This window comes from Anabrus simplex, chromosome 5 (assembly GCF_040414725.1).
Source record: "Anabrus simplex isolate iqAnaSimp1 chromosome 5, ASM4041472v1, whole genome shotgun sequence".
In the NCBI taxonomy this organism is placed as follows: domain Eukaryota; kingdom Metazoa; phylum Arthropoda; class Insecta; order Orthoptera; family Tettigoniidae; genus Anabrus; species Anabrus simplex.
Genome location: NC_090269.1, coordinates 45,586,267 through 45,613,742, shown reverse-complemented (window position 1 = coordinate 45,613,742; position 27,476 = coordinate 45,586,267). Strand labels below are relative to the sequence as shown.

The window sequence follows — 27,476 nt, the reverse complement described above, 5'->3', positions numbered from 1 at the left end:
GAGCTATACCAGATGAATGGAGAGTTGCTATAGTAGCCCCTGTGTATAAAGGAAAGGGTGATAGACATAAAAGCTGAAAATTACAGGCCAGTAAGTTTGACATGCATTGTATGTAAGCTTTGGGAAGGCATTCTTTCTGATTATATTAGACATGTTTGTGAAATTAATAACTGGTTCGATAGAAGGCAATTCGGTTTTAGGAAAGCTTATTCCACTGAAGCTCAACTTGTAGGATTCCAGCAAGATATAGCAGATATCTTGGATTCTGGAGGTCAAATGGACTGTATCGCGATTGACATGTCTAAAGCATTTGGTAGGGTGGATCATGGGAGACTACTGGCAAAAATGAGTGCAATTGGACTAGACAAAAGAGTGACTGAATGGGTGGCTATATTTCTAGAAAATAGATCTCAGAGAGTTAGAGTAGGTGAAGCTTTGTCTGACCCTGTAATAGTTGAGAGGGGAGTTCCTCAGGGCAGTGTTATCGGACCTTTATGTTTTCTTATATATATAAATGATATGAGTAAAGGAGTGGAATCGGAGGTAAGGCTTTTTGCGGATGATGTTATTCTCTATAGAGTGATAAATAAGTTACAAGATTGTGAGCAACTGCAACGTGACCTCGAAAATGTTGTGAGATGGACAGCAGGCAATGGTATGTTGATAAACGGGGCTAAAAGTCAGGTTGTGAGTTTCACAAATAGGAAAAGTCCTCTCAGTTTTAATTACTGCGTTGATGAGGTGAAAGTTCCTTTTGGGGATCAATGTAAGTATCTAGGTGTTAATATAAGGAAAGATCTTCACTGGGGTAATCACATAAATGGGATTGTAAATAAAGGGTACCGATCTCTACACATGGTTATGAGGGTGTTTAGGGGTTGTAGTAAGGATGTAAAGGAGAGTGCATATAAGTCTCTGGTAAGACCCCAACTAGAGTATGGTTCCAGTGTATGGGACCCTCACCAGGATTACCTGATTCAAGAACTGGAAAAAATCCAAAGAAAAGCAGCTCGATTTGTTCTGGGTGATTTCCGACAAAAGAGTAGCGTTACAAAAATGTTGCAATGTTTGGGTTGGGAAGAATTGAGAGAAAGAAGAAGAGCTGCTCGACTAAGTGGTATGTTCCGAGCTGTCAGCGGAGAGATGGCGTGGAATGACATTAGTAGACGAATAGGTTTGAATGGCGTTTATAAAAGTAGGAAAGATCACGATATGAAGATAAAGTTGGAATTCAAGAGGACAAACTGGGGCAAATATTCATTTATAGGAAGGGGAGTTAGGGATTGGAATAACTTACCAAGGGAGATGTTCAATAAATTTCCAATTTCTTTGAAATCATTTCGGAAAAGGCTAGGAAAGCAACAGGTAGGGAATCTGCCATCTGGGCGTCTGCCCTAAATGCAGATCAGTATTGATTGAGTATAAATTGAAATTCAAGAGGACAAATTGGGGCAAATATTCATTTATAGGATGAGGAGTAAGGTACTGGAATAAATTATCAAGGGAAATGTTTGATAAATTTCCAATTTCTTTGAAAATGTTTTTAAGAAAAAGTTAGGTATACAATTGATAGGCAATATGCCACCTCGACAACTGTAAATGCAGATCATTGATTGAATGAACAGCTTAGTATTATTACTACTTTAATGATCAGATATAAATGAGGTAGATATTCAGCTTCCACAGCTAAACTAGGTTTTGTGGATTTATTTTAAATTGAAATTTACACTAAAAACTTGTTACTCTGAATTAGATAGGATCTTGCCTGTTTTAGTGAAACAAGATTTTGGTTACAATTTACAGTGGAAGCTGTTAGTTGTTGAACATCACAATAACACATAGGGTTTTGGCAACACTGGTATAGGGAAGGTGCAGGAGTGGAAAAGAAGTAGATGAGGCCTCAATTAAAGTACAGCCTGGTACAAAAGTCTGAAACCATTAACTCCTGAATGTTAACTTACACAGCTACATTACCCACACTGTATAACTAACTCCCTTGGTAAGCTAAAACTGTTAACTGCAGTTAGATTGTGCTATACATAATGTACATAGTGAATATTGCTTATTCACACTATAAATAGTTAATACTGTGATGAAAGGATGATTTTATAAATGTTTAGTACAGCAGTACCTTGCTATTGTATTTTCAAAATTTACATTTTCCTACCATCTGTACCACTACAGTTGCCAAACACGCCTTGATAATTTAGAGTGCATGTTACAGCCAATGGCACATAAACTCAATGAATACAGCAATTTTTTCAGGTAAATCTGAACAGTGTAAGGTATGGAATTTATTAAAGATATTCTTCTTGCAAATTTTTAAATGAGAATCACCATAAGCATTCACTTGCTTCTGCAGAATAAAAGATTCCAGGAGATGCTTCAAGGTAAAGAGTTGTTGGAGGGATCAATGTACAAAAAGTGATCAACCTATCGGGCAGGACACTGAGCACTTTTTGTGTGACAATGACCTTTGTGCTGGAGCACTCCAAGTCATTTGAGAACAGAAAATCAAAGCTGCAGACCTACCTCAGTGATCTGTTCAAGTATGACAAGGACAACTTTCTAAAACCGAATCCCAGCAAAAGCACAGGTTACACTGTTCCATCTTTACGACTGTGCTCCAAAAGATAAACTGAATATCTGATAGGAAAGAAGACAACTTGAGTTCTCCCCACCTGTCCCCCTGTGGGTGGGGGCAGTAGAATATCACTCACAGTATCCCTTGCCTGTTGTAAGAAGTGATTAACAGGAGCCCCACATGTTTTTAACTTGGGAGTGTGGGTTGGCGACCACAGGGCCCTTAGCTGAGTCATGGCATTGCTTCCACTTACTTGTGCCAGGCTCCTCACCTTCATCTATCCCATCAGACTTCTGTTTGTCAATTCTTGTTCTTTTCCAACCATGACTATATTAGAGCAATGGAGGCCTAGGGAGCTGTGACCCTTGATCTTTCTTTGGCCGTTAACTTTATTTTTTGAAGTATTGGACCTCTCTGATGTTTTTTTCTGCGATTAGTGTTATTGGAGGATGGTTGCCCAGTTGTACTTCCTCTTAAAACAACAATCATCGCCGCCACTCTCCCCAGCTGTCAAGTACTTTAGAGTCCAGCTTGATCATTCCCTCCCATTTAAAGAACACTATTGTTCCGTCGGTATGAAGATCAAGGCAAGAATCTTCTTACTTAGGATGTTAACAGTCAGCTTGGAAAACACATCTGACAACTATGTGAACATCAGTTTTGGCACTCTCTTTCTCTGCAGATGAGTATGCTTGTCCTGTGTGGGCCAACCTTATGCATTCCAAGAAAGTGTATACTGCCTTAAATAAGATGTGCCATGTCATATCTGGATGACTCAGACCAACTAATGTTGAAAAGGTATACCACCAAGTGAGTGGTTGTATGGTTTGGGTCACCACAGAGGAGACTCCAACTTAACAATTCACAACCACAGCCAGAAAGGAGAATGCTTTATAAGATTAGAACTTGTATGGCAAGAACCAGGGCCACAATAAAAAAAACAGAGGCTATACACAACGTAGAGCCTATGGCTGCAGAGCTATTCAAGACAGGGCACATCTGTACCATTACCCACACTGCCCTGTGGAAACGAACATGAAGATTTTGACACAGTTGGTGACAAAGCTCTTGTGACTCTTCATACTTCAACATTTGAAGAGAATTTGACATGATCATCACCACCATCACTACTTGCTGGCAAGTAAAGCAATGTCTTTTGAGTGCATCAAGGTTGCCAATTACTGGTTTCAAAATGACTGAAGAGATCAATTCTAGAGCCAGGGATCCTTGTTGCTGTAGAACCCGGTGATAATTTCCTAATCCTTTTCTATGATCTCTTCAGTCAGACAAGTGGCTTCACTGCTGTAGTTCAAAAAGGTTGCCAAATTATCCCAGGCTAAAACCAACATCCCATGATTTATATCATTTCCTGTCAATCCTTTGAAAAGTCTAAAGGAGTAGTAGTTCTAATGTAATTACTAGAAACCATTCTAGACAATCCAGCATGAACTAATAATCCACACTTAATTCATCTGTTCTTGAATTTTAATAAATCCCACATCTATTTTTCTTAAGCTTCTGAAATAAAGAATAATATCAAACATACACTTGAGATAAGCCAATGACTTGTGAGGTGGTCAACTTGGCCATACGGAAGTTCAAATTCTTGTTAATTTACAAAACTTCTTTCAAACCATCATAGAAGGAAAAGTAATTCTCAATGCTTTTCAGTTTCCTTCTACTCTTCTTGTGCCATTATTGCTCTCTTTTCTATAATATTATCCATTAAAATGACACTGCCCTGAAGATCAATGACGACACCACGGCAAGCCCCAAGAAATATCATTTTGGGTGGCTCTTACAAAGAGATATTTACACAAGAAATTCTGCCATATTTTTAAGAATGTTAGGCCTGACAAAATACATGATGAGAAGGTAGTCCAGTGAATCTGATAAATTAGAATCATGTGAGGATACTAGGACAGAATAAGCACTTCATACTGTTGTTTGGTCTAAAGGGGAAGGGTGAACAGAGATTTTCTCTAATTAATCTTTCTTATGTGCAAGCTGAACAACAATTTTCTCTCTCAATCATCGAGCATCTGTAAGGTCAAAGAATGAGTGTCAGTTCCTTAAATACAGCATTTTTTTAAAAAATTCCACAGCTTATGGATATTATTAGCAATGTACATCAAATATAGTTTTAAAACAGGGAAATCCCACCATTTCATCAATACTGCATGTTTCTAGCCTTCATCATAACCAAGACATCCATGATTGTTTATGGTGTAAGCCTTTTAGGGTCACGTGGAAACATAGAAGTCTTGCGGATGTTATCTAGTCCAAGATACAGCATCACCACACGTTCCATACCAATGCCGCCACCAGCATGTGGCGGGCAACCAAAACGAAAGGCATCAATGTATGCCTTTATCTTTTCCAAATCTGAAACAAAATATTCAGTAAACCAAAAAGATTCATACAAAAAGACCAGATGTGAGGAGGCTCCTACACATGAAGTCAAATATCCTATTACATTTCTTATGTGTTTGTTGCTGGGTGTTCAGTCTCTGAACAGTCAGCAACTACGTCCACTTATATTCCGTCCACCTTTGGGTGTATGATTTAAGAATAATATCATGGTATAACATAAGAGGGGTACAGTTAGTACATTGGCTTAGCCACTGCCTTTCGAACTTCGACAGCCAACGATCAAATTCCCATTGATCACAGGTTGGAATTTTCACCAACAAAATTTTGTTGCATCACCAAAAGAAGCCAGGGTGCTTAAGCTGACCCCAGAAATATAAGAAATATGCTGGACAAAGTTTTTCTTAATTTTTAGAAATCAAATTTCTGGATTCAGGAATCAACACACCTTAGGTATTTTGTATTCTATAGTTCTCTTGATGAATGTCACTGCACATGTAAAGATCAGTCTGTAAAATTTTGTAGAATGGTTTGTGGAGAACTGCAAAGCGTTCCTTATTAATCAAGAGTTATACAAATTCTAATGAAATTTCACCAAGACCTAATGCTTTATTGGTTACTGAAATGTGAATGGCTCTTTCGGTTTCTATTTGTTTTTTAAAATAATTAACAGTTCTTAATGAGAACCACATTTTTGCACCTGCAGTTATAGCCCCGATATTATAGTAACTGACAATCTCAAGTACGATCAACTGGAGACCTATACATAGCAAACACGAACATTCCAAGCTTACCCTTCATCAAAATGAACTTCTCAGAAACAAAGGTATTAGTAAGCTTGAAGGAAATGATGTCACATGCTTCGAGCAGTCAAGACAGAATACCCAGCCACTATTACTACTGGAATGTACTGAGGCACTAAACACATCCCTTTCCCTTCATTGGGACACACTTCCTCAAGATTGGAAGTGCACAGATGCAGTTCCTATATGCAGGAAATGGGATGATGATGATGCTGATTATGATGATAATAATAATAATAAAAGTGGCTGTGAATTTTGAAGTAAGAAAATACAGAAACATAGTTTTTGTAAATAGAGATTATACAATATTTTCCTACCAATCCTGTACAGTAAAACCTTGTTAATTCGAAGTCGTTGGGACTCAAAAATTGGACTTCGAATTACGTGATTTCGAATTAACAGCCAATTCGCAATTCAGAAGTACCAACCCTTGCCGTGTTACAAAATATTCTAAGGCCCGTTACTGCATGCAGTTAACCTTGCTTCACAGTTTATACTTTTCAAATGCCATGAAAAAAGGAACTATTTCCAAAATGTATTCAAGAAGGTGCATTTATAGTATTCAAATAATGCACTCGGATATCTCACTGGTAAACATAACCTCACGCAACGAAAGAAAGGAAAAAAAAGCATGATTCGAAGACGAGGAGAAATCTATGCTGGCTCCCATGTGCAAGTGCTTTATTAATTGGATTACTATACTGTATGCATTTTAGATCCCTTGTATTTACACAGAAAGTAGCCGATGCCCTTAAAATCGAGTTTTCCTATGACTCTATCCTCGTACGATTTCCCGCCATGGCACTTCTCTCGTACTTAAGAAATGTAAACACTTGCCGCGTCACAAAGTATTCTAAGACCCATTAATACATGCAGTCACCTCGATTCACAGTTTAAACCTTTCAAATACAATGGAAAAAACTATTTCCCAAATGTATCCAACAAGGTGCATTTACAATGTTCAAATAATGCAGTTCGATAAATCACTGACAAACATAACCTCACGCAACGAAAGAAAAAAAATCGCACAATTCAAAGACGTGGATAAATTATGCCAGTTCCCCTGTGCAAATGCATTATGTTTTGAATTTCTTCTGTTTGCTTTTTTAGATGCTTTGTACTGGCATGGAAAGTGCCCGACGCTCTTAAAACATTGTAGCTTATCAAACTTTCCTATGACGAGGGGATAAAGTATTTCGCTTCCATGTGCATTGCAATGCACTACTATGACCCCCATCCCTCACCCTTGTACATTTCCCGGCTGGCAATTTCTCCTTTAAAACCATAAGACTGTTTGGGCTCGCATAAAAATAAAGCAATGCAGTTTCACCGGCAATGATAATATTGTTCGGTGCCTACAAATTTATTATATGAGCCACGTTTTTTCGTCAACTGTCGGTATCGCACACTGCCTGTTGTGTGATATTACGGCGTTCCTTAAAAGGTTTAATACAAAAGAATTCCGATTTCATTCAACTTAGCAATCATGAAGCGCACTGTAGACCCACCGAAGTGAGTGTAAGTGCGGAAAGCTACGCCTGCTACGTTCCGGAACGCGCGTTCTATTATGACGCGGAACGAATAAATTTCAAGTTGAAATTACTCTGTAACATACAATTGTTTTAAATTGTAAAGGCAGTTTCGAATTATAGGTCTGAATTTCGGTAATGGGGCCGACATTGTACTTCGAATTACGAATTATCCGTATTTCGAATTAAACAATTGAAATAACATGCAAAACTATACCTCATGTTTCCGGGAACGAGAGCTTCTTCGAATTAGGCGGGATTTTGAATTAACAGATTTCGAATTATCGAGGTTCTACTATATATCATAGTGCTTCTCTATAGGTCAACAACCGGCTCCTTAAAGGGTTGCCTAGAAGCGAGTGGGATGGGAAGAGGAAGAGAGTTGTCAGTTTTGTTTCTGCACTGCAGCTAATAACACCACCCATTTCCTCAAGTGAACTAGCACAATACGAAACAAGACGGCAAAATACCACAACCCAATGCATCACCCCACAAGGACTTGACAAGAAACTGTTATCCATTTCTCAAGTTTTCACCGTATACTGCATACCGTATACTGGTGTGGCTTGAGTCAAAGAAAATTTGACATGTAGTCTACTGAATCCGTCACTGGCATGGCACAAGGGCAAGGAAAATCAAAGTCGCACCGCACATGATGTTTAGAGAAGCACATTAATACCAGTATCCAAAGGGGTTGCATGTCGGTACTGGTACATGTACCAGAGTTTGGGAACCCCTGGTATACATCATGACCTTCAGAGTGACACCATGTGTACTACCACATACTAAAAGCTAATTAAGCTGTACACAACTTCATACAGTACATAGCCAACCATGATGCAGTGTACTACTTGTTTGATGAAACAAAGGCTGAATGGGTTAACTGAAGTATTGCATCATATGTAATGGATGAATTATGCTCTTCCTCTTCTTATTCTGTAATCTGATGGTTGCAACTACCAAAACAGGAATGCAACAATGGCAAATGCCATACTGCAATTGGTTGTTATATTAAGAGTGACAAGTACACTGTGTAAACCGATCTCCATGGAACCGGGTACCAATGAGTAGCTTGTAAATGAGTCATTCACACCGAGCACTTCATTCCTATGATTTAAATTTAAGAATTTTATTTTTAAGTATGTATTGAACTGAGAATAATAGATAAGTAAAATTAAAAATCCACCTTTTCCATACTAATATATTACACTAAACAAGTTATAACATTTACTTGGAAATAGTTTCGATGCTGGTGAGCATCATCTTCAGCCAAATATGAGAACAGGCAATCATAAATAAACATGTCATTATATCAATGAACATATAAACACTCTTAATATGGGATTTATGATGCCCCTAAAAGTAACTTCAAATAATCATAATTTTACAATCTTGAAGTCATGATCAGAACGACACTTAACACAACATAAATCTTTTCACTCAAGTTAGAAGTTTGAAAGTATTGAGTTCGACTTAGAACCGTAAGATCCTTAAATAAATAAAGACTTGTTATAAATGAAATGTTATACAAAGGTCGAACCACATATAGAGTTTCCCTGTAAATATGACAGTCCCAATTAGAACAACACTTTAACATGACATAATTAACTCAAGATGGAATCTTGAAAGTCCTGAGTTCTACTTAGAGTAGGAACATTCACAATTTAAATAAAAGGTCTTGTCACAATTGATCAGAAGTACAAAAGGATGAAACAAGTATAAAGTTCCTTTATAAACATTAAAATTATTCAATTATTCTCAAAAATCACACTGTGAACAGTTTAAGTTTACTTCAATGTGTCACTGCGCCAGATTTAATTATCAAGCTGTTACTCTTCTGTTATGACGTAGGGTGTGAATAGTCAGTTACAGATTATGTCTTTGCTTATATAATGTGATTCATTTTATGGCTGATGATATTATATATGTCGAAACCAGTCCCAAAGTTGAATAAAAGGTATTTGTAACATAAACACGTACTTAATTAGTACTGAAAAGGTTGAACCTAATAGATATCTTATCGTTGATCTCAGTTCAATACAGAAACATTAATGAAGTTCATATCTTTAAACAAACCATCTTAGTCGACTCTTCTCTATTCTATCATTAATTTTTTCCACTCCAATTTCTGCCTGGATTTCCTCATTCCCTATTTTCTCTCTTATACTCTTCTGTATTATACTCCTCAAGAACTTCATTTCGGCTGCCTGTATTCGACTCTCATCCTTCTTTGTCATTGTCCAAGTTTCTGCTCTGTAAGTTGTTATGGTGCCTTTGCTGGCGGGACCTAGTGTTTACAGTGCACTATGTCTTCTGGTATGGGCTAGAGCAATTTTGTTACTTTCATTGATCTGTCTCAGCTTTATCCTTGGCTTTGAAACAATGAAAGTGACTGAGGTATGAGTGATGCTAGTAATGCCATTCCTCCTGCAGCCAGTCCCTGCTATGAATGGTATGAAAATATTGCTCATAGGGTCAGTTGGTGCATGCATTTCAGTGGGCTTGGCAGACATATGTAATAGCAACTTCTGGCTCAGTGAGGAAAGCAACAGGAAACTACCTCACTCCTCATTTCCCTAGTATACCTATTCAGTGATGCCTAGGCCATCTATGACAGCTGATGGTGCAAAAGTTTAGGATCCAACCAGCCTTCGGACTGAGGACTAAACATACATAAAAGTTGTTATGGGTACTTAATACATCTTGTACATAGTTTCCTTTGCTTCCATTACCACATCTTTGTCCCATAACATGTTTCTTACACTATGATAGAAACAACTTCCAGCTTGAATCCTCTTGCTAATCTCAGCATCCAGTCAAGCATTCTCCATTAATTCACTCCCCAGGTATTTAAACGTTTCCACTACTTCCAGGGGCTTGTCTGTAAGTCTAATCTGACCTTTCCCTTCTTTCTCCCATCTAGTCATAACAAGAGTTTTACTCTTTTCTACACTTATTTTCAATCTACATCCTTCAATTATCCCATTCACCACATCCAACTGTTCTTGGACCTTCCTGTCGTCTTCTCCCCAAATCACAATATCATCTGCAAATAACAACAGGTTCATTTCTCTTCCTCCATATGATGCTTTTGCTGTTCTCATGATGTCATCCATTACTATTGTAAACAGGATTGGTGATAGAACACTTCCCTATCTCAGCCCACTAGTTATTTTGAACCAACTTGTCCTGCCAACTTGTGTTTGCATGCAACTACAACATTCCTTGTAAATTGCCATGATCATTTTTATTAATCCCTGTCCAATTCCTTTTTGCACCAGACTGTCCCAAACTTTAGTCCTGGGGACAATGTCGTATGCCTCTTCAATGTCGATGAATGTCATCACCATACCATTCCCATACTCTCATTGCTTTTCCATTAGCTGTCTCATAATGAAAATGGGCTCTGTTGTTGACCTTCCACTTCTGAAACTAAACTGATTTTCCTGTATCTGATTCTCAACCCTCAACCTAATCCTACTTTCCAGTATCCTCTCCATTATCTTAGCAACATGGGATATTAGAGTAATTCCCCTGTAGTTCCTCAATACTTTCTTATCGCCTTTCTTGAAAACTGGGATGATTATTCCTTTTTGCCAATCATCAGAGACCTCCTTATTCTCCCAGACAATCCTAAGAACTCAATATGTCTACTGCAGGCCTACAGCTCCAGCTGCCTTTATCATCTCCACTGAAATTTCATCTATTCCAGCAGTTTTTCCATTCTTCATCTTTCTTACTGCCATTTCAATTTAATTCATTGTAATTTCTTTATCCATTTCTTCATCAACTAATTGCCTTTCCTGGTCATCCATTGAATGACTCATCAGTTCTTACGTTCAGCAACTTCTGAAAATACTCTCTCCATTTATTCCTTATTTCTTCTGGCTTTGTTAATATTATGCCATCTTCATCCTTCACAAATCTGGTGTTTACTTGATCTTTCCTTTTGTTTCTCAAGATACCATACAGTAATTTCTTGCTGCCTTGCAAATTATCTTTCGATTTCTGTGTGAATAAGGCCCAGCTCTTCCTCTTTTCTTCCTCCACTACTTTCTTGGTAAAATTCTTTGCCTCCACATTTTTTCTTCTACTTTTTTCAGTCTTAGATGTTTTCCATACTTTCCGTGCCATTTTCTTTTCCTTCACTTTAATCTTTACCCTATCATTCCACCAGTGTGTCTCTTTGTCTTTCACATTTCGTTATGTTCTACAACATACCTTTTCTACACATCCAACCAGTGCTTCCTTCAATATTTTCATTAATCTTCAACATTCCCAACCTCCTCCCTGGGTACCAAGGGTATTATTTCCCTTTGAAATTCTTCTCGTATGTTTTTCTCCTTCAAGTTCCATATTTTCATTATTTTCTCTCTTCTTAATGGGGTTTTTTCAATCTTTCCCACTTTTAATTTTCCTATCACAACTCTATGATCTCCACCAAAGGTTTCTTCAGGAATAGCTGTAACATCTAAAAGGTTCTTCCAGTGTGCTTTCTCTATGATTGTATAATCAATCATGGTCTTTGTTCATCTGTCTTCCCAACCATACCTTGTAATCTTTTGATTGTTGTTCTTCCTAAACCAGGTGTTTCCAAAAATCATTTGTTCCTCATGCAAAAATCCACCAACAACTCACCTTCTGGATTTACCTTTCCATATCCAAAGGGCCCTACAACATCTTCCTTTCCTTGTCTTTCCATTCCAACTTGTGCATTTAAATCTCCCATCAATGGCACTTCCTTATCTTCTATATGTCTCTCCACTCCCTCTAAAAAGTCCTCTAGATATTCATTTATGCAACCCCTTCGTGGGGCATACAACTGAAATAGATCTTTCACACGATTTTCAAAGTGGAGTCTCATCACCATCATCCTATCGCTCACGTATTTTGTATATTCCACACATCCTTGGATTTCTTTTCTTAGTATAATGGCCACTCCATTTTTTGCTGCAGGTCCTCTGCTGTAATACAGCCTGTATCCTCCTTTCAGAGGAATCTCTCCTGTATCCCTCTTCTTGGTTTCATAGTCCAAGTATGGCTACATCTTTTTCCTTCATAAAGTCAACCAGTTCTTCTGTCTTTCCCGTCAGTGTCAGGATATTTGCTGTCGCAATCTTGATGTAATTTGGTGCTGGTTGCCCATTTCTCACAGTCCCCCAGTACCTGAAGAGCTGCGCGTCGCTTTTAGCAGGGGACGCCCTAACCTTTTCTGAGGCACCATATCTGCTTTGTCCATATAGGCTATTGTTACGATGGGCTCGCCACAACCAAAGGCATTTTATACCTACTGCCAGGTTCAAAATTAGGCCGCCCCTAATATGGAGACAGACATCTTTCGTAGCCGCTCCTCTGGAGTACAGACGCTACGGGTTTGCCCCTTCCGCCATCTCCACCGTACCGAAGTCCACCTTCTCCGCCGTAGATGCCGCTGAGGTCTTCACTCGTAACCCTGAGCTGGGACCTGTACCAGATGTTACACATTGGGTCAGTGTGCTCTGCGACTCACATAGGCAGGGGCGCCACTCCCTGTGTAGGGCTGCCTCCGAAGAGGGTCCCTACCTGCTATCCAATATAATAATAATAATAATAACAACAACAACAATAATAATAATGTTTATTAATGGCGTAAAATATGCTACAGAGTCACTAATATGTAGAATTTTTCCATAAGGCATAGAGGAGAAATTGGTAATGTAAATAATCAAATTATCTCATTGTACAGTACTGTATTATGTGACAAATAGGCTAGGTTACCTGGGTATGTTTTCAGTACATTTAATCTTCTAGCTTTTTTTCATAACGTGAGAATATGAACAGTTAAATATAAAGTATCTATATCCAACTTATTCACATTTCTCATCATTCTTTGCAATGGACTATGGAAGGCAAAGTCTGTTCTGTGCCAGTTTGTTACACAGGACTGATTTAATCTCGTATACCTTGTCCCTATCAACAATCATGTCCATCATCTAGATGTAAGCGGGTAAGTTATTGGAAGTCCATATACATAACTCTGCCATCTGTTGGCAATATTATTAAATATTATGAAGCTTTACTGACTGAGTGAGATACTGTGAATGAAGTCGCTGCTGAATGACACAGCGAGCAGCTTTGTCAGGCTTCATTACTTCCTGAACGAACTACTTCATTTGAACGATCCATAGTAAAGAGTGTGAATGAGTGAAGTAGTTCATACAAATGAACTGGTTCGACCCATCACTATAACAGAGTACCATCCTGACAGTGTTACAGAACACAAATGCAACTTCAGCAAATCATTCAGGGATCTACCAAACATTTTGTATGTACATAGGGTTTACTCCTTTTCATTAGAATTTCCATATTTATCTTGTTGGAATTGTGCTAATAAATAATATTAATGCTAATCTACAATGAATTTGTTTTATACTGTCTCCGTTGTGAGCGTGCTATGCACATGTCGTCAGTTGTGCAGCATTGTTTCTTAAGCGAAAATATTCATTCTTATTGGCCGATCTTTCACCAGAGAAAGTTGTTAAACTGATTATCCATACTCACTGTCTTTACAATCACACAGTACACATTCCTTTGATAAAAATCCAGCAGTTTAGAATCTAAGGTCATAGCGGCAAATTAAATAACACGTGAATATCAAGCCACTCATTTTGCACAAATTTGAGGTTTGTTTTTATTAGTTAATGAATATTACATCAGCATTACATTTTGATTTTTAATACATTTAGTTCTGTCTGGCCAGTTAATTCTGCTATCATAATGGAGTAAACCAAACAGCCAGTGTCTCCACGCCGAGTGTTGGGCGGCGGTAAATAGCCTGACCCACTATAAGGACCAACAGCTAAGGGCAGAGGAGTCCTTATAGAAGGGAAATGGGCCCTCAGTGGAGGAAATGCCACTGAAACCCTATATGAACTGTAGCGTCTGTACTCCAGAGAAGCGGCTAACAAAGGCGTCTGTTCTCCATGTTAGGGGTGGCCTACAAGTTTCAGCTGGCAGTAGCTCTAAAATGCCTTTGAGAGTGGCGAACCCATCGTAATAAAAGCCTATATGATGACAAGTGTACTGAAGCCTCAGAAAATGCTAGGGCGTTCCAACTTCTAAACTTTCCACCATCATTGAAAACAATTTAAATAAATACAGTTCTCTCAGTAAACTAGAAATACAAGATTTCATTCATCTTCTGAAACCGGTCATTAAAAACAACTTTATTTTCAACATTATTATCTACCAACAGAATGGACTGGCGATGGGATCACCAGCTTCAGGAATTTTAGCTAATATCTATTTAGATGACTTGGAATATTAAAAAATTAACAACAACATTTTTCCAAATATTCTCATATGGGCCAGATATGTGGATGACACATTAGTCATTATGAATGAATTAATCAAGAATGCAGACTCCACTCTCCAAGACCTAAATAGCATTGACCCCTACATCAAATTTACACTTGAGTCAGAAATTAATAGAACAATCAACTTTTTAGATCTAACCATTATCAGAAATCTCTCTAACCTATCTTATAAAATTTATAGAAAACATACACAAACTGCTAATACTATCCACAAAGATTCCGTACATCCCTTAATGAATAAACATGCAGCATATAATAGTATGGTCTATTGGGCTTTCGCAATACCCATGACAAAGAAAGACCTTAACTCTTTCCAGTCTAACTGCAGGCATAGCTCGCAGCGGCCGAAATTACGCTCAGGCCGTGCTGCGGGCATAGCCCGTAGTAAGGTTTGACAATTCACTAAAAATCGAGAACGAGCTATGCACGCATTCTGGTGGTTACATCGTGTTTCTTCATGTATTAGTTATGAGAGTATTTAAGCAAATGGGAGTATTATACGTTTAAGTCAGAGAATTTACGATATATTTGATCAGCATGCTTCAGTAGATATCACTCAGTGAGCTCTAAGACATGGCTTCTCGTGGCAAACGTGTGCTTGACGAAAGTTATATTTTCGATATTTTATGATATATTATAAGTTTATACACATGCACATATTATTGACATATGAATTCGAAACAACTTCTTACATTTCATTATGATTGGAGTTCGTTTTCGGCCTAGCACGTTCCCACGTATTTCATATTTGCGTGAATACGTAAGATTGTCTGCTTATTAGTAAAGTTGTCTGTTTAGAAGACTGTATTTTCTCTTTTTCAGAAGTCTTTTGTGGTAAATGGAACAATAATTTTACATTTGAGTATCTTTTGACAAAATTTATAAATTAAAATAAAATTTCATAAGAGCTCCCATTTTCATTACTGTAATTATTACTATTATTATTGAAAAATTATTATTTTTATATCGTACTCATTATTGTTGTTGTTTTGTAATTGCAATGCACATTTTATATTAGCAAAATAGCGTATATATAACAGTATTTCAGAAAACTGTACTTGCTTAGTTACCAGTCAGGCCTTTTTTTCCTTTCGCAAAACATGGTATAATATATAAACAATTTTAAAATCTCAACTGTTAGTTGACATGATACAAACAGTGTTTCTCAAAACTAGATGCTCAAACAAGCACAAAGAAAAAGGAATCATGCAAATATCTCCTACAGGTTTTTAAAATACTTAGAAATGCCTAGTCCAGAGCGTTTGTTAGGGATATTAAGGCCCAGACTGGAATATGTTAATAATGGACTTAATACTATAAGGGCAATTGCCAAGTTCTTCAATGGGTACAACAGACCATTCACGGAACAAATAATCAACAAATACAGGCACCGGCCCAAGACCACTCTCATAAAAGAAAAATCAAAAGCTCCTATTTCATCTACTTTTACTTATGATAACGACGTCCATAAAATCACCACCCTTTTCCAGAAACACAATGTAAGAATTTTATTCAGAACTAACAACAGAATCTCTGAAATTTTACACAACTCTGCATCAATTAACATCCCCAATATTTACTCTAAATCTGGAATATACAGACTCAAATGTAATGAATGCAGCAGCTTGTATGTGGGTCAAACAGGCCGTAGCTTTACAATTATTCAGAAAATGTCAACGCAATGAGGTACAACAAATTCTCCTAATGACACTTCAATTTGAAACCTGAGAAGGAAATAGAAAAGCTCTTATTTCATCTACTTTTACTTATGATAACGACGTCCATAAAATCACCAACCTTTTCCGGAAACACAGCAGTTCGCATGTGGGTCAAACAGGACGTAGCTTTACAATTAGATATTCAGAAAATTTATGGAATGACACTAATCATAAATTCACCAACATCGAACAAGACATGGAAATTCTTCAAACAGCAAACAAGGGGCCCATCATGAATATTATCGAAAGTTGTTACATTAATTGTGATCAGTATTTCAACCCCAATTACAACCTAAATGAAATCTATGAGAAACCCAATATTCTTTTAGATCTTTTAATCAACTGGCTTAAAAACATCAAACTATCGAAAAACAATTCGATCTTCCAAATCATCCGTAATACAAATTCCCGTCAATTACCCCCCCCACTACCCCATCCTTCCGCCTCACCATAGTTCCATTCCCCCGCAGGTGCTCTGCCCCCTTCCTTCCCCTTTTTCCTTACCTCTTCCCAGTACCTACCTCAGCCATTACACACACTGTCCGGCTCCTTCCGTCAGTCCAGCACATATGTTCAACATACTGCTCAAGGTGAGTTAATCGTTAACATTTAATGGTTCTAGCCATTTCCATATATTGCTTCCACTATCTTCCCCACCTAATTTGGCTTTCTATTTCTTTCTCAGGTTTCAAATTGAAGTGGGAATCTCAATTTCAAGTCATATTACGATCCTCATATGACCAATTAAACTTCTTTGGAACCACCTAATTCAAGTGAATAAGTGCCAACTCATATTGACATCATAAAAATAGTATAGATTTCACTTAACCTGGACATACACAGGCTGGACATTACATAACTTTACAACAGAATTGTCAAAAAATAAATAAAATATGAATTTTATACTGCAACATTTCAACTGTACCATAATTTTAACTCATTTCATGCATCATTGTAGTTGCTAGTAGTAATGTGTTTTAGGTTGCTTAGGTACGTGTATGGAATTGTTCAATTTGCATCTAGGGCTGATGATGTAATACTACAAATGCCAAAACTAGTACCCTTATGACATGTGATTGACTCACAATAAAATATTATTGTATTGAATAGGTGGACATTTGAAAACCTTAATTTACTGTAATATGACAGTGTCCCAAGGAATTTGGTATGGAAAATATTGACAGAGGCACAGATTGAGAATGAAGCAATGCAGATGGTAATAGCACTGTATCAAAATTGCAAAAGCTATGTTAGAACCAAAGTGGGTCAAACTGAATGGTTCAGAGTTGAGACAGGCTTAAGACAGGGAAGAATACTGTCTCCAGTGGCGAAGCAAGCTATATTACTTGGGGAGTCTAAGAATATTGTTCAAGCTTACGTTAAATTCTTTTATAAAGCAAGTGTATGCGGCGCTCCTTTCTCTCTGCAAATGTATCAATGACACGGTCCCTGAAGCTCTGATTATTTGACAGTTCGTGCAATAGAGATTTCTCTATCGCAAGTGTACTTAAATTACATAGTCTACTGTTTGTCACTGAATTCCTCAGGAAGGTTTTTATGCGTTTTAGCGCACTCATACTTCTTTCACTCGAACATGTTGTCACTGGAAATGTGAGAACTAAACGAACCAAACGTGTTGTTTGTTCGTAAACCTTGTCCAGACCATTATCCAACATACATTTTAGGAGTATTTGTGGAGGTAGATGTTTAGCTTCATCAGAGTACACATTCACAAGTTCATTTGTCAGTTGTTCACTTTCGAAACAAGGGTACATCTTCAGGAGTTGTTTCATTTTCATTGAGGGAAAACTTGTGTTGTAAGCCTTAAATTGATTCTCATCCAATAATTCTGCAAAATGGAAGTTTTCAAAGTCACAGAACCGTATTTCCATCTGTACCACGGTGGTATCAATTATTTCATATGCTAATGCTGTGAGGGTTGACACTACAAATGATTCTGTTGTGATTGCGGTATTGAGAGCTTTGCTGGTGTCTATGCATTCATTCACTGTTTCTTCATTTCTCAGATTTTTAAAGTTATTTATGGTTTGCTTTATCTCATGGTTGCAGATATTTACATTAGATGTGCATTTTGCTTGCAGCACCTTGAATAAATGATCCGTGTAGCAAAATATCTTGTTGAAGACGCACAACAGGAAGAGGAAATTAGGGTCATCTAATCTCTTAACCAGTCCCATAGCACCATTAACAGATTTGCCATCCCATTCTGCATCTTTATCAACAATGTGTGTAAGAGCTTCTTTCAAGTCCTTGAAATGGGATGCTATTGTTAGTGTTGCTCTGGAGTGGAAGTTCTAATGTGTCGTATATGCCGGGGGAAGTTTAAAGCCTTTATCTCTTAGGGCTTGAGTTCTCTTTGATGACTTGCTGAAATATGTGTGGAAGGCAGTCAAATCATAAGTAAAGAGACGCACTTTCTTTATAGCTTTTGCTCCATACAAGAGTACCAAATTAAGCTTATGCGCATAGCAATGTATAAACATTGCATGTGGGCAAACTTGCTTTACGATAGTTTGAACACCCCCTGTAGAACCCGCCATTACGGAAGTCCCGTCGTAAGTCTGACATATTAACTTCTTTTCTACGCCCCATTTTCGTAAGACATCCAATATTACGGCTGACAGTCCAGTGGCACTTTTATTTTTGAGACATCGTAGAACCCCACAAACCTCTCGTGAACGTTATAACCAACACAATACCGAAATATAATGTTCGTCTGATTCTGACAAGATATATCTAATGTTTCATCCGCCTGAACTGATACAAATTCACAAATAGAAAGTTCTTTCTGAATCTCTTCATTCATCACTTGAGTTACACAGTCAGTAAGTTCATTCTGAATGTCACTCGAAGTTCCTTTAAATCCTGAAGTTGCTTCCAGATGCTCTCTCATGAATTGTTCTTCTTGTGCTAGCAATTCCAAGGTTTCGAGGTAGTTACCTTTATTTACGGAGTCACTACTCTCGTCATGCCCACGGAATGGAAGTTCTTGTTTTCCTGGGACTGAAAAGTTCTTATTTGGTTTCCATCCTTTTGCACAATTTTCAATAATGATTGTGGCCGCTTGTCTTTCAGGGCACATTTTTCTTCGAAAGACAAAGAAGAAAATGGAGTTCGAACCAAGTATGTAGTAAGATCATTACTTTCATTCATTATACACGGATTTAAAAAATACTGGCAACTCTTCACAAAACACAGACCACTAATAATAAGTTGTAAACTTCACAGATCAACAGATCAAAACGTAAACATTAACTCGTAACTCGAGACTTGGAGACTAGACTCCCAGCTAGGTTTCAAAGCGAGCACTTACCGCTGCATGACGTCATACGTTGTCATAGCAACCACCACAAGCCCCGCCCGCTAGCAGTAAGGTGAGAGTCTGGCTGAAACCAGACTCAACGGCTAGGCTCAGTGCTCTGCGAGTAGCGCGGCAGATCGGAGAGCCGTGAAGTCTATTAAGTTTACTAGACATAATTTTCGTGCCTTATATCAATAATTTATTATTCGTATTTCGTCTGGGGAATCTGAGACTCTTAGATTCCCCCCTAGCTTCGCCACTGACTGTCTCCCTTACTCTTCATTATCATCATGGATAGAATTTTACATAATATCAAGGAGAAGATGATGGGCGAGCAAGTAAAGTATATGTTCTTTGCTGATGACACTGTAGTTTAGGGAGATAATGAAGAGGAAGTACAGACACAAGTAGATTTATGGAATGAGGAGATAAATTTTGGAATGAAGATTAGTACTGTGAAAAGCAAGACTTTGATCATGACAAGAGGTAACAGAAAATCTAGGGGAGTGATAAACATAGGAAATGAACCTCTTGAAGTAGTGAAAAATGTTAAATATTTGGGCAGCATGATGTCACAAGATGGAAATTTGGATGGAGAAATTGATTAAAGAATACAACATTCTGCAAGTTTCTACCAGTGTGTGAGACATTGTATGGAACAAAGATGTACCAATGAAGTGCAAGAAGGTTTTATACCCGTCCTATTATAAACCTATACTGACCTATGCTTCAACAGCTGGACATTGACTAAGCATAACCAAAGTAAGATACAAGCAGCTGAAATGAGGTTCTTGATGAGCATACAGGGAAAAATAAGACGAGATAGAATATGAAATGAGGAAATAAGGAGAAGCGTGGGAGTGTGTAAACTTCAAGAAGAGATTGATATAGCAAAATTAAAATGGTTTGGACACATGATGTGAATGCCAGGAGAGAGAATACCAAAGAGAACATTCATGGATACAGAGACTGCAAAGAGGCCTAGGGAATGGCCTATAATGAGATGGAGTAGTTCTGTTGTGGACTGTAATGCAAATAGAGGAGTCGATAGCAATGAAGTACTAGAAGAGGAATGGTGGTAAGATTGAGTAAGGAGGAGGGATTTGATACACTATCCTAGCCAGAGAAAATCTGGAAAAGGGAATGGAAGAAGAAGAAGAAGAATAAGAAGAATTCTGCTTCTGATTTTTTTGTTTTTATTCTACATTATTTATGGCAGAGTTCCGTATCTCTTCTCATTAGCAAGTTAGCCAATGTAAATGTTCCAAAAAAACCAACAAATGTACAAATATACATTAACAAAGACAAAAACATTCAGGGGCCGATGACCAAGATGTTGGGCACCTTTAAACAACAATCTTAATCTTTAAAAAGTTCAAAAATAGTATGAGAACACATGAATGGGCTACTGTGGACAGAGGAAGCAACTGAAATTAGAGACAAGGACAAATTCCACCTTTTCACATACTGCAATTATCAGAGATAAGCACTCTTTTTGTCTGTAGATATTTACACAAAGTGTCCTCATAGAAGGTATCTGGTTTACACAATCTGTTTGCCCTTTTTGATGGCACTGTACTTGGAAAACAGGGTCATTCCAAAATTTGGCATACATATAAAGCGATGTGCATTCACATAATTATTACAGAAGTATGAGGTAATCCACCTAATCAATACAATATAAAATTAGTACTTCAATTTTTTTAATCATGATTCAGTGGATTACCTCATTAATCTACAATAATTAATTTGTCATCACTACAGACTATGAAAATTCTGAACTTTCATGCATTCGCATGTCAAGTCATACATAGAATGACAGGAACATGAATAGGAAAGATACTAGGATGAAGAAGCAGATCCGCATGGAAGAGGGAGCAACAGAACAGGAGAAAAGAATAAACATGAAACAAAAAAAAGGGGCATTTTCATTTGCTAGTAGTTTAACAGCACTTACACTTTGGAGGTTTCAGTTGACGCTGTAACATTGTCAACTCACCTCCGCCATGCTAGTCATTTTCTGCTGCTTTCTTCTCGACATTTGACATCTGCACACTGCCATAGCTGAAGGATTATTGTAGGCTGATTACCTGCATCAAAGTTGAATAATGTCATCGGCTCTAGATTCTACACTACACTCTTCATAGATTTTCTTGGCATTTCTAGTGCTGTGTGTTATGACTTCCCCTGTACCTCCCCTCTCCAACTGGTCTATGTAAGCAGCTCTCTTTGACTGCTACCTTGACGCATTCTTCGGCTGCTGGAGAGAGGGCAACATCTCTGTATTATGCCGACGTAAATTTTCACACCAATATGAGACTTATTCTTCGACCATGAGGTATTGTAAACTTCGCAGGACTATGTTCTCAAGTGCTTGTACTCGATTATGTATCCATAAGGGATCAGCTGGATGTGTAATTCCTTTGTTTGGAACACTGTTTGAATTTATGTGAAAATGAACTGTCTGTGTGTACATACTTTCAAAAGCTCCTGGTACTTCAAAAATTGTTTACATTCTTGTACTGCGGAATAGTCTTATCTTGAACCTGTTGGGCTAAATTCATCTGTGTTATATGCAGTGTTTTCTACAACTTGTTATCTGAAATAGCACACTATTTTCTAGTCACATTAATTCTTACGGTATGCCCGGGCTTTGTAATTTGTAATTTAAAACGCTGATCTTTAATCCATTCTCCTATTCTACTGTTTTTCCTATATTCCCTAATGTTTCTTATTTCACATTGTACAGTTAGTTGAGAAACATCTGTTCTGTTTAGTGAGTGTAATTGTCAAATGTTATTCGGATAAAATCCACATTGTCGCTACCACCGATCTTTGTAATATTTCCTTTGTGATTTGTGAAACGTGTTATAATCTTTTGATATTTTGGTGTTGTATTACTGTTAACTTGTGTCTTGTGTTTCAATATATCTATTTTGTTCATCTGAAGTTGCCAGTTCTTGTTCATCCCCTAGTGTCCTTGTATTTTCCTGATTGCTTGTACATTGCTATTTACATTTTCCCCCTTTGTAACATCCATGGTATACCTCTCATTATCCATACCTGCATATGTCTCTTCCATTATCCCTTCTTATCTTTCGTAAATAATTGTACATTTAATAACCAACCCGCCACAATGCTAGCGGAAGTAATGCGAATATTTCAATGCAAAGATGGGAAATGGCATGATTTAAGGAAGGTAGTGACTATGGCTTTAATTAATGTATACCCCTTGTATTTGCGTGGTGTGAGAATGGGAAACAATGTTTAGGGCTGTCAACAGTGGTATTCAGAACCACCATCTCCTGAAAGCAAGCTCATCACTGCTATACAACCCAAACCATGCAGCCAACCACCTCTTTACCACTGCAAATAGATAGGCTCTGCCTTCATCGATCCCAATTCTTCTTTATCCATTCCTTCTCAGCCCCTGACAAGCATGTTGCTGCTCCGATGTGGGAAATGTGGATAAGAAGAAAGCCAGATAAGCACAGGGAGAACGTAAAGAAGAAAGATAAATACAGTTGTAAAAGATGATGATGATGATTGTTGTTTACAGGGGCCTAATATCGAGGTCATCGGCCCCTAATGGTACGAAATGAAATAACAAAAAATTCAAAATCATCCACTGACCAAAATTAAAAAAATCGTCATGAATAAGGAATGGATGGACATGAACCAAAAAACAAAAACAAAACAAAAATGAGCAAACAAAAAAGGAGTGGATCCAACACAAAAAAAAAAATCACAGATAATTTATTACTGACCAAGGGATCACTCATGAAGCACAATCTTGAATCGAGGATGCTTGATGTCTAAAGGGGTCCAAAATCCAGGTATAAGGCCCCTCAGAATGGTACATGTCGCGAGTAAAGTAGAACCATTGTATTTGTCATGTTGGGGTACTAATCAAAAGTAGCGGAGACTCACGGTGTTTTTTTTTTTTTTTTTTTGCTATTTATTTTACGTCGCACCGACACAGATATGTCTTATGGCGACGATGGGACGGGAAAGGCCTAGGAAGTGGAAGGAAGCGGCCGTGGCCTTAATTAAGGTACAGCCCCGGCATTTGCCTGGTGTGAAAATGGGAAACCACGGAAAACCATCTTCAGGGCTGGCGACAGTGGGGCTCGAACCCACGATCTCCCGACTCACGGTGTTCCACACAAGATGGTACTACTCACAAGTATTGTACTTCGTATAGGTAACACAAACCTATGGTGTTTCTCACACAATGGCACCACTCATAGCCAACGCAAACCGATGAGGTTCCTCACCTAGGTGTACTAACCACACTATCCCGTGGTGTTCCTCACATAGTGGTTACTAATCACAGGCAACGCAGACCCACGGTGTCGCTCATATAGTGGTACAACTCACAGGCAACGCCCAGACCCGCGGTGTTGCTCACATGGGTACGACGCGCGGGTACTGGAAACCCCCAGGCCTAGCTCATGACTGCTACTAATCACAAACCCATTTCGTACCGAATATAGTGGTACAACTCGCAAGTACAGGCAACCCATGGTGTTCCCCGCGTGATGGTACGAATCAAAAGTAGTTTCATGGCTCTAATTCAATCCCTTGGTCGCTCCTTTTAGTCGCTTCTCACGACAGGCAGGGGATACCATGGGTGTATTATTCGTCTGCGTCCCCCACCCACAGGGGTAGCTGTAAAAGACTGGGAATCACAATATAAAAATATTGACATTTCCACCTCTTCAATACTATGTGTTTTAAGATTAATTAGTAAATATTACATAATAATGTATACATGTTTCAGCTCTACTGAGTACATTGAGACATAGTTTACAACTTATTGGATAAAATGTCTCTTGTGATATATATATATTTTTTGCTAGTGGTTTTATGTCGCACTGACACAAATAGGTCTTATGGCGATGATGGGATAGGAAAGGCCTAGGAGTTGGAAGGAAGCGGCTATGGCCTTAATTAAGGTACAGCCCCAGCATTTGCCTGGTGTGAAAATGGGAAACTACAGAAAACCATCTTCAGGGCTGCCGACAGTGGGATTTGAATCTACTATCTCTCGGATAGAAGCTCACAGCCGCACACCCCTAACCGCACAGCCAACTCGCCTGGTTTCACTTGTGATAAATTCAGTGTTGGTATTCTTAAAATACAGGATGGGTGGGAAGTAGCTCCCTAGTTTTAAATGTCCTTAAGTTTTTTGTTAACGACTATTTTCACACAGAACAAGTTGTGTTCGGTTCTCAGGACCATGAGAATGTGTGTACCACACTAAAATTTCACGTATGCAATCGTCTCCAACGATAACTCCTGAACATAATGGGGCTTCCATGGTCTCCAGACATGGTCCTTCTTTAACACAACATGCACCGTATGCCTGCTGATTCCACTCTCACGAGCTGCCTGGCGTGTTAATTTACCAGGACTGCGAGTATATAACTCGCTCACTGCCGCTACATTTTCTAGCGATCGCACTACCGAAGATCGCCCTCTTCTTGCTTTATCCACAACTGACCCAGTTGTCATTAGCTTGGTGTGACAATTCCTAATGGTTTTAGCATCAAGTGTGGCATGAGGACCATGAACACCCCGCCACCATCGCTGAACAAGGGCTACAGATCGCTACACTTCAAACCATGAAGCAACCTGGGCGCGCTCTTTTAAAGGCAATCTTCCTGCCATCTTGTCGTTCACTGGAAGAAGATGCTACTGCAGGTCAGGGTATTCTCAGGGATACCGTAACAAAACAAAACAACTTTCATTAATAAATCTCAACAATTATACAACTTCAAATCAAATCAAAATCTCTTTATTTGCAAATGAGGTGTCTACCTCGGTGGCAAATAGTACACTAAAATACATTATTGTCAAGCACTAAATATTAAATTAAGAGAAGAAAATTTTCCTATAATACAATATTATACAATTTACGCTAACAATGTTTTCTATTAAACACACAGCTCATCCTTAATAAATTTATATTGTTTACAAAATTCTACTTATAATATCTCCTGTACTACTTACAAATATAGTCAACTGATATACAGTATGTGGAATTACTTCAAATGATACTATACAACTGGTATAAGATTAATATTTACATTGCATTTATTTTTTTACTTTTTTTTTTTTTACCCGTTATGGATCCTAAGTAGCATAATGACCTGCTGCGTCTTAACCAGAGCCCCTTTTGCCACCACTTTTCAGAGTTCCTGAAGGGCCTTCACAGCTACCGTAGCGGTCCCAGGGCCCTCGAAGTCCCCACTGTACTTCACCCCTACAGGCAGTCCCCTACTTTGGCTGTCCGAACTCCTTAGACCAGGGGATGGAATTAATTTATTCACACACATTTTTTTATTTACAATAACCTGCACTGGTCGAATGCCCTCTAACACTTCATTTATTTTCTCTGTTGCTGTTTATTCTCTTCTTGAATATCTGTACAGATTTTGGAAAAGGATCAAACACTACCCCTGGTAAACTGTTCCACTCCTTCACACCCTTCCCAATGAATGAAAATTTTCCCCCAATCGCTTCTGCTAAAATTCCTTCTAATTTTATATGTGTGGTCAGTCCTGCCGATATAATTATTTTCCAACTGAAGCCTCTCACGGATATCTCCCCGTGCTTCTTCTCCTTATAGGTTCTATATAATCCTATAAGTCTAGTTTTCTCCCTTCTCTTACTTAAAGTTTCCCACCCAAGTTCCTTTAACATTTCTGATACGCTACTCTTTAAAACTAGGGAGCTACTTCCCACCCACCCTATACATGCCAGTTGAGATATGTGATTGAGACAAACACAGTTAAAATATGGTGAAAGTAGTAAAAATGTACAGCTTGTATCTCCATATGCTCCAAATTCTTTAGTTCTAAGAGTACAGTAATTCTTGTTATGTTGACAATTTTCCTTGATGTAGTACTGTCAATATGAGGTAGAACGGTGTCTGCTGATTGATCTTCTTAATAATGGTCCAGGGTAGGGACTTTGAAGTATTGATACAAGGGGCCTAAGAATGAAAAATTGTAGTTAAAATATTGAAAGATGTTGACTTCCGCAGCATGTGTGGTACATTATCTGATGTCTACTCACCTTGTGGGCCATTGGAGCGTCATATATAATGGTCTGGTGTGTGTTACTGCTCGACACTGACTACAGCTTGGGAGTGGAAAATGCAAGACTGGCTACATGTGTTGGATGTGTTGAAAGGGGAGGGGAGGGGAGCGGCAAGCGTCCATGTAGGTATATACGTTATTAAGTAATGTTTACTAATTAATCTTTTAAAACACATAGTATTGAATAGGTGGAAATTTTAATATTTTTATATTGTGATTGCTCCAGTCAATACAGAAACAAAAGATGAAACAGATTTCTTGCAAAGACTGGGAACACAGTACAAGGACATAACAGGTCAATATAAATAACAGAGAGGAATGAACAAGTGACAAATCAAATGTCAATATAGGCAGAAAACAAGAACTGAACTTGCCTACTCCATGCAACTTTGCTCTCTCAGCCAAGAACTCTGGATCATGTATTCGCTGAGCTCCAGAAAGAACTTCTTCACCTCTCATGAACATGTCGTACGAATTAGACTTTTTCTGCAAAATTAAATTAACATGAAATATCAGAAAATATGCAAAATTATGGAGTAAGGATTACAAACATAGAGTGAACAGTGAAAATAATATAAGTGATGTAAAATGAATGATCGTCTGACCAATTTTTCATGTATTCTACTTTACAATTACATTCATAAACTCAAGAATGATATACGTATCAAATTAAGGAGAAAGTATTCCCT

At 38.1% G+C, this 27,476-nt stretch overlaps 1 protein-coding gene across 2 annotated transcripts in view; it reads right to left on the bottom strand.

Annotated features, from left to right (window-relative positions):
• Positions 1 to 1,148: 1,148 nt before the first annotated feature.
• Positions 1,149 to 27,476, bottom strand: part of AspRS (aspartyl-tRNA synthetase) — a 170,314-nt gene continuing 143,986 nt past the window's right edge. For both annotated transcript variants that reach the window (XM_067146869.2, XM_067146870.2), the window contains 2 exons: positions 27,162 to 27,273; positions 1,149 to 4,969 (listed from right to left, as the gene is read on the bottom strand). In XM_067146869.2, coding sequence (XP_067002970.2) covers positions 4,806 to 4,969; positions 27,162 to 27,273 — 276 coding nt within the window. In that variant the 3' untranslated portion in view covers positions 1,149 to 4,805. The remainder of the gene's footprint in view (positions 4,970 to 27,161; positions 27,274 to 27,476) is intronic.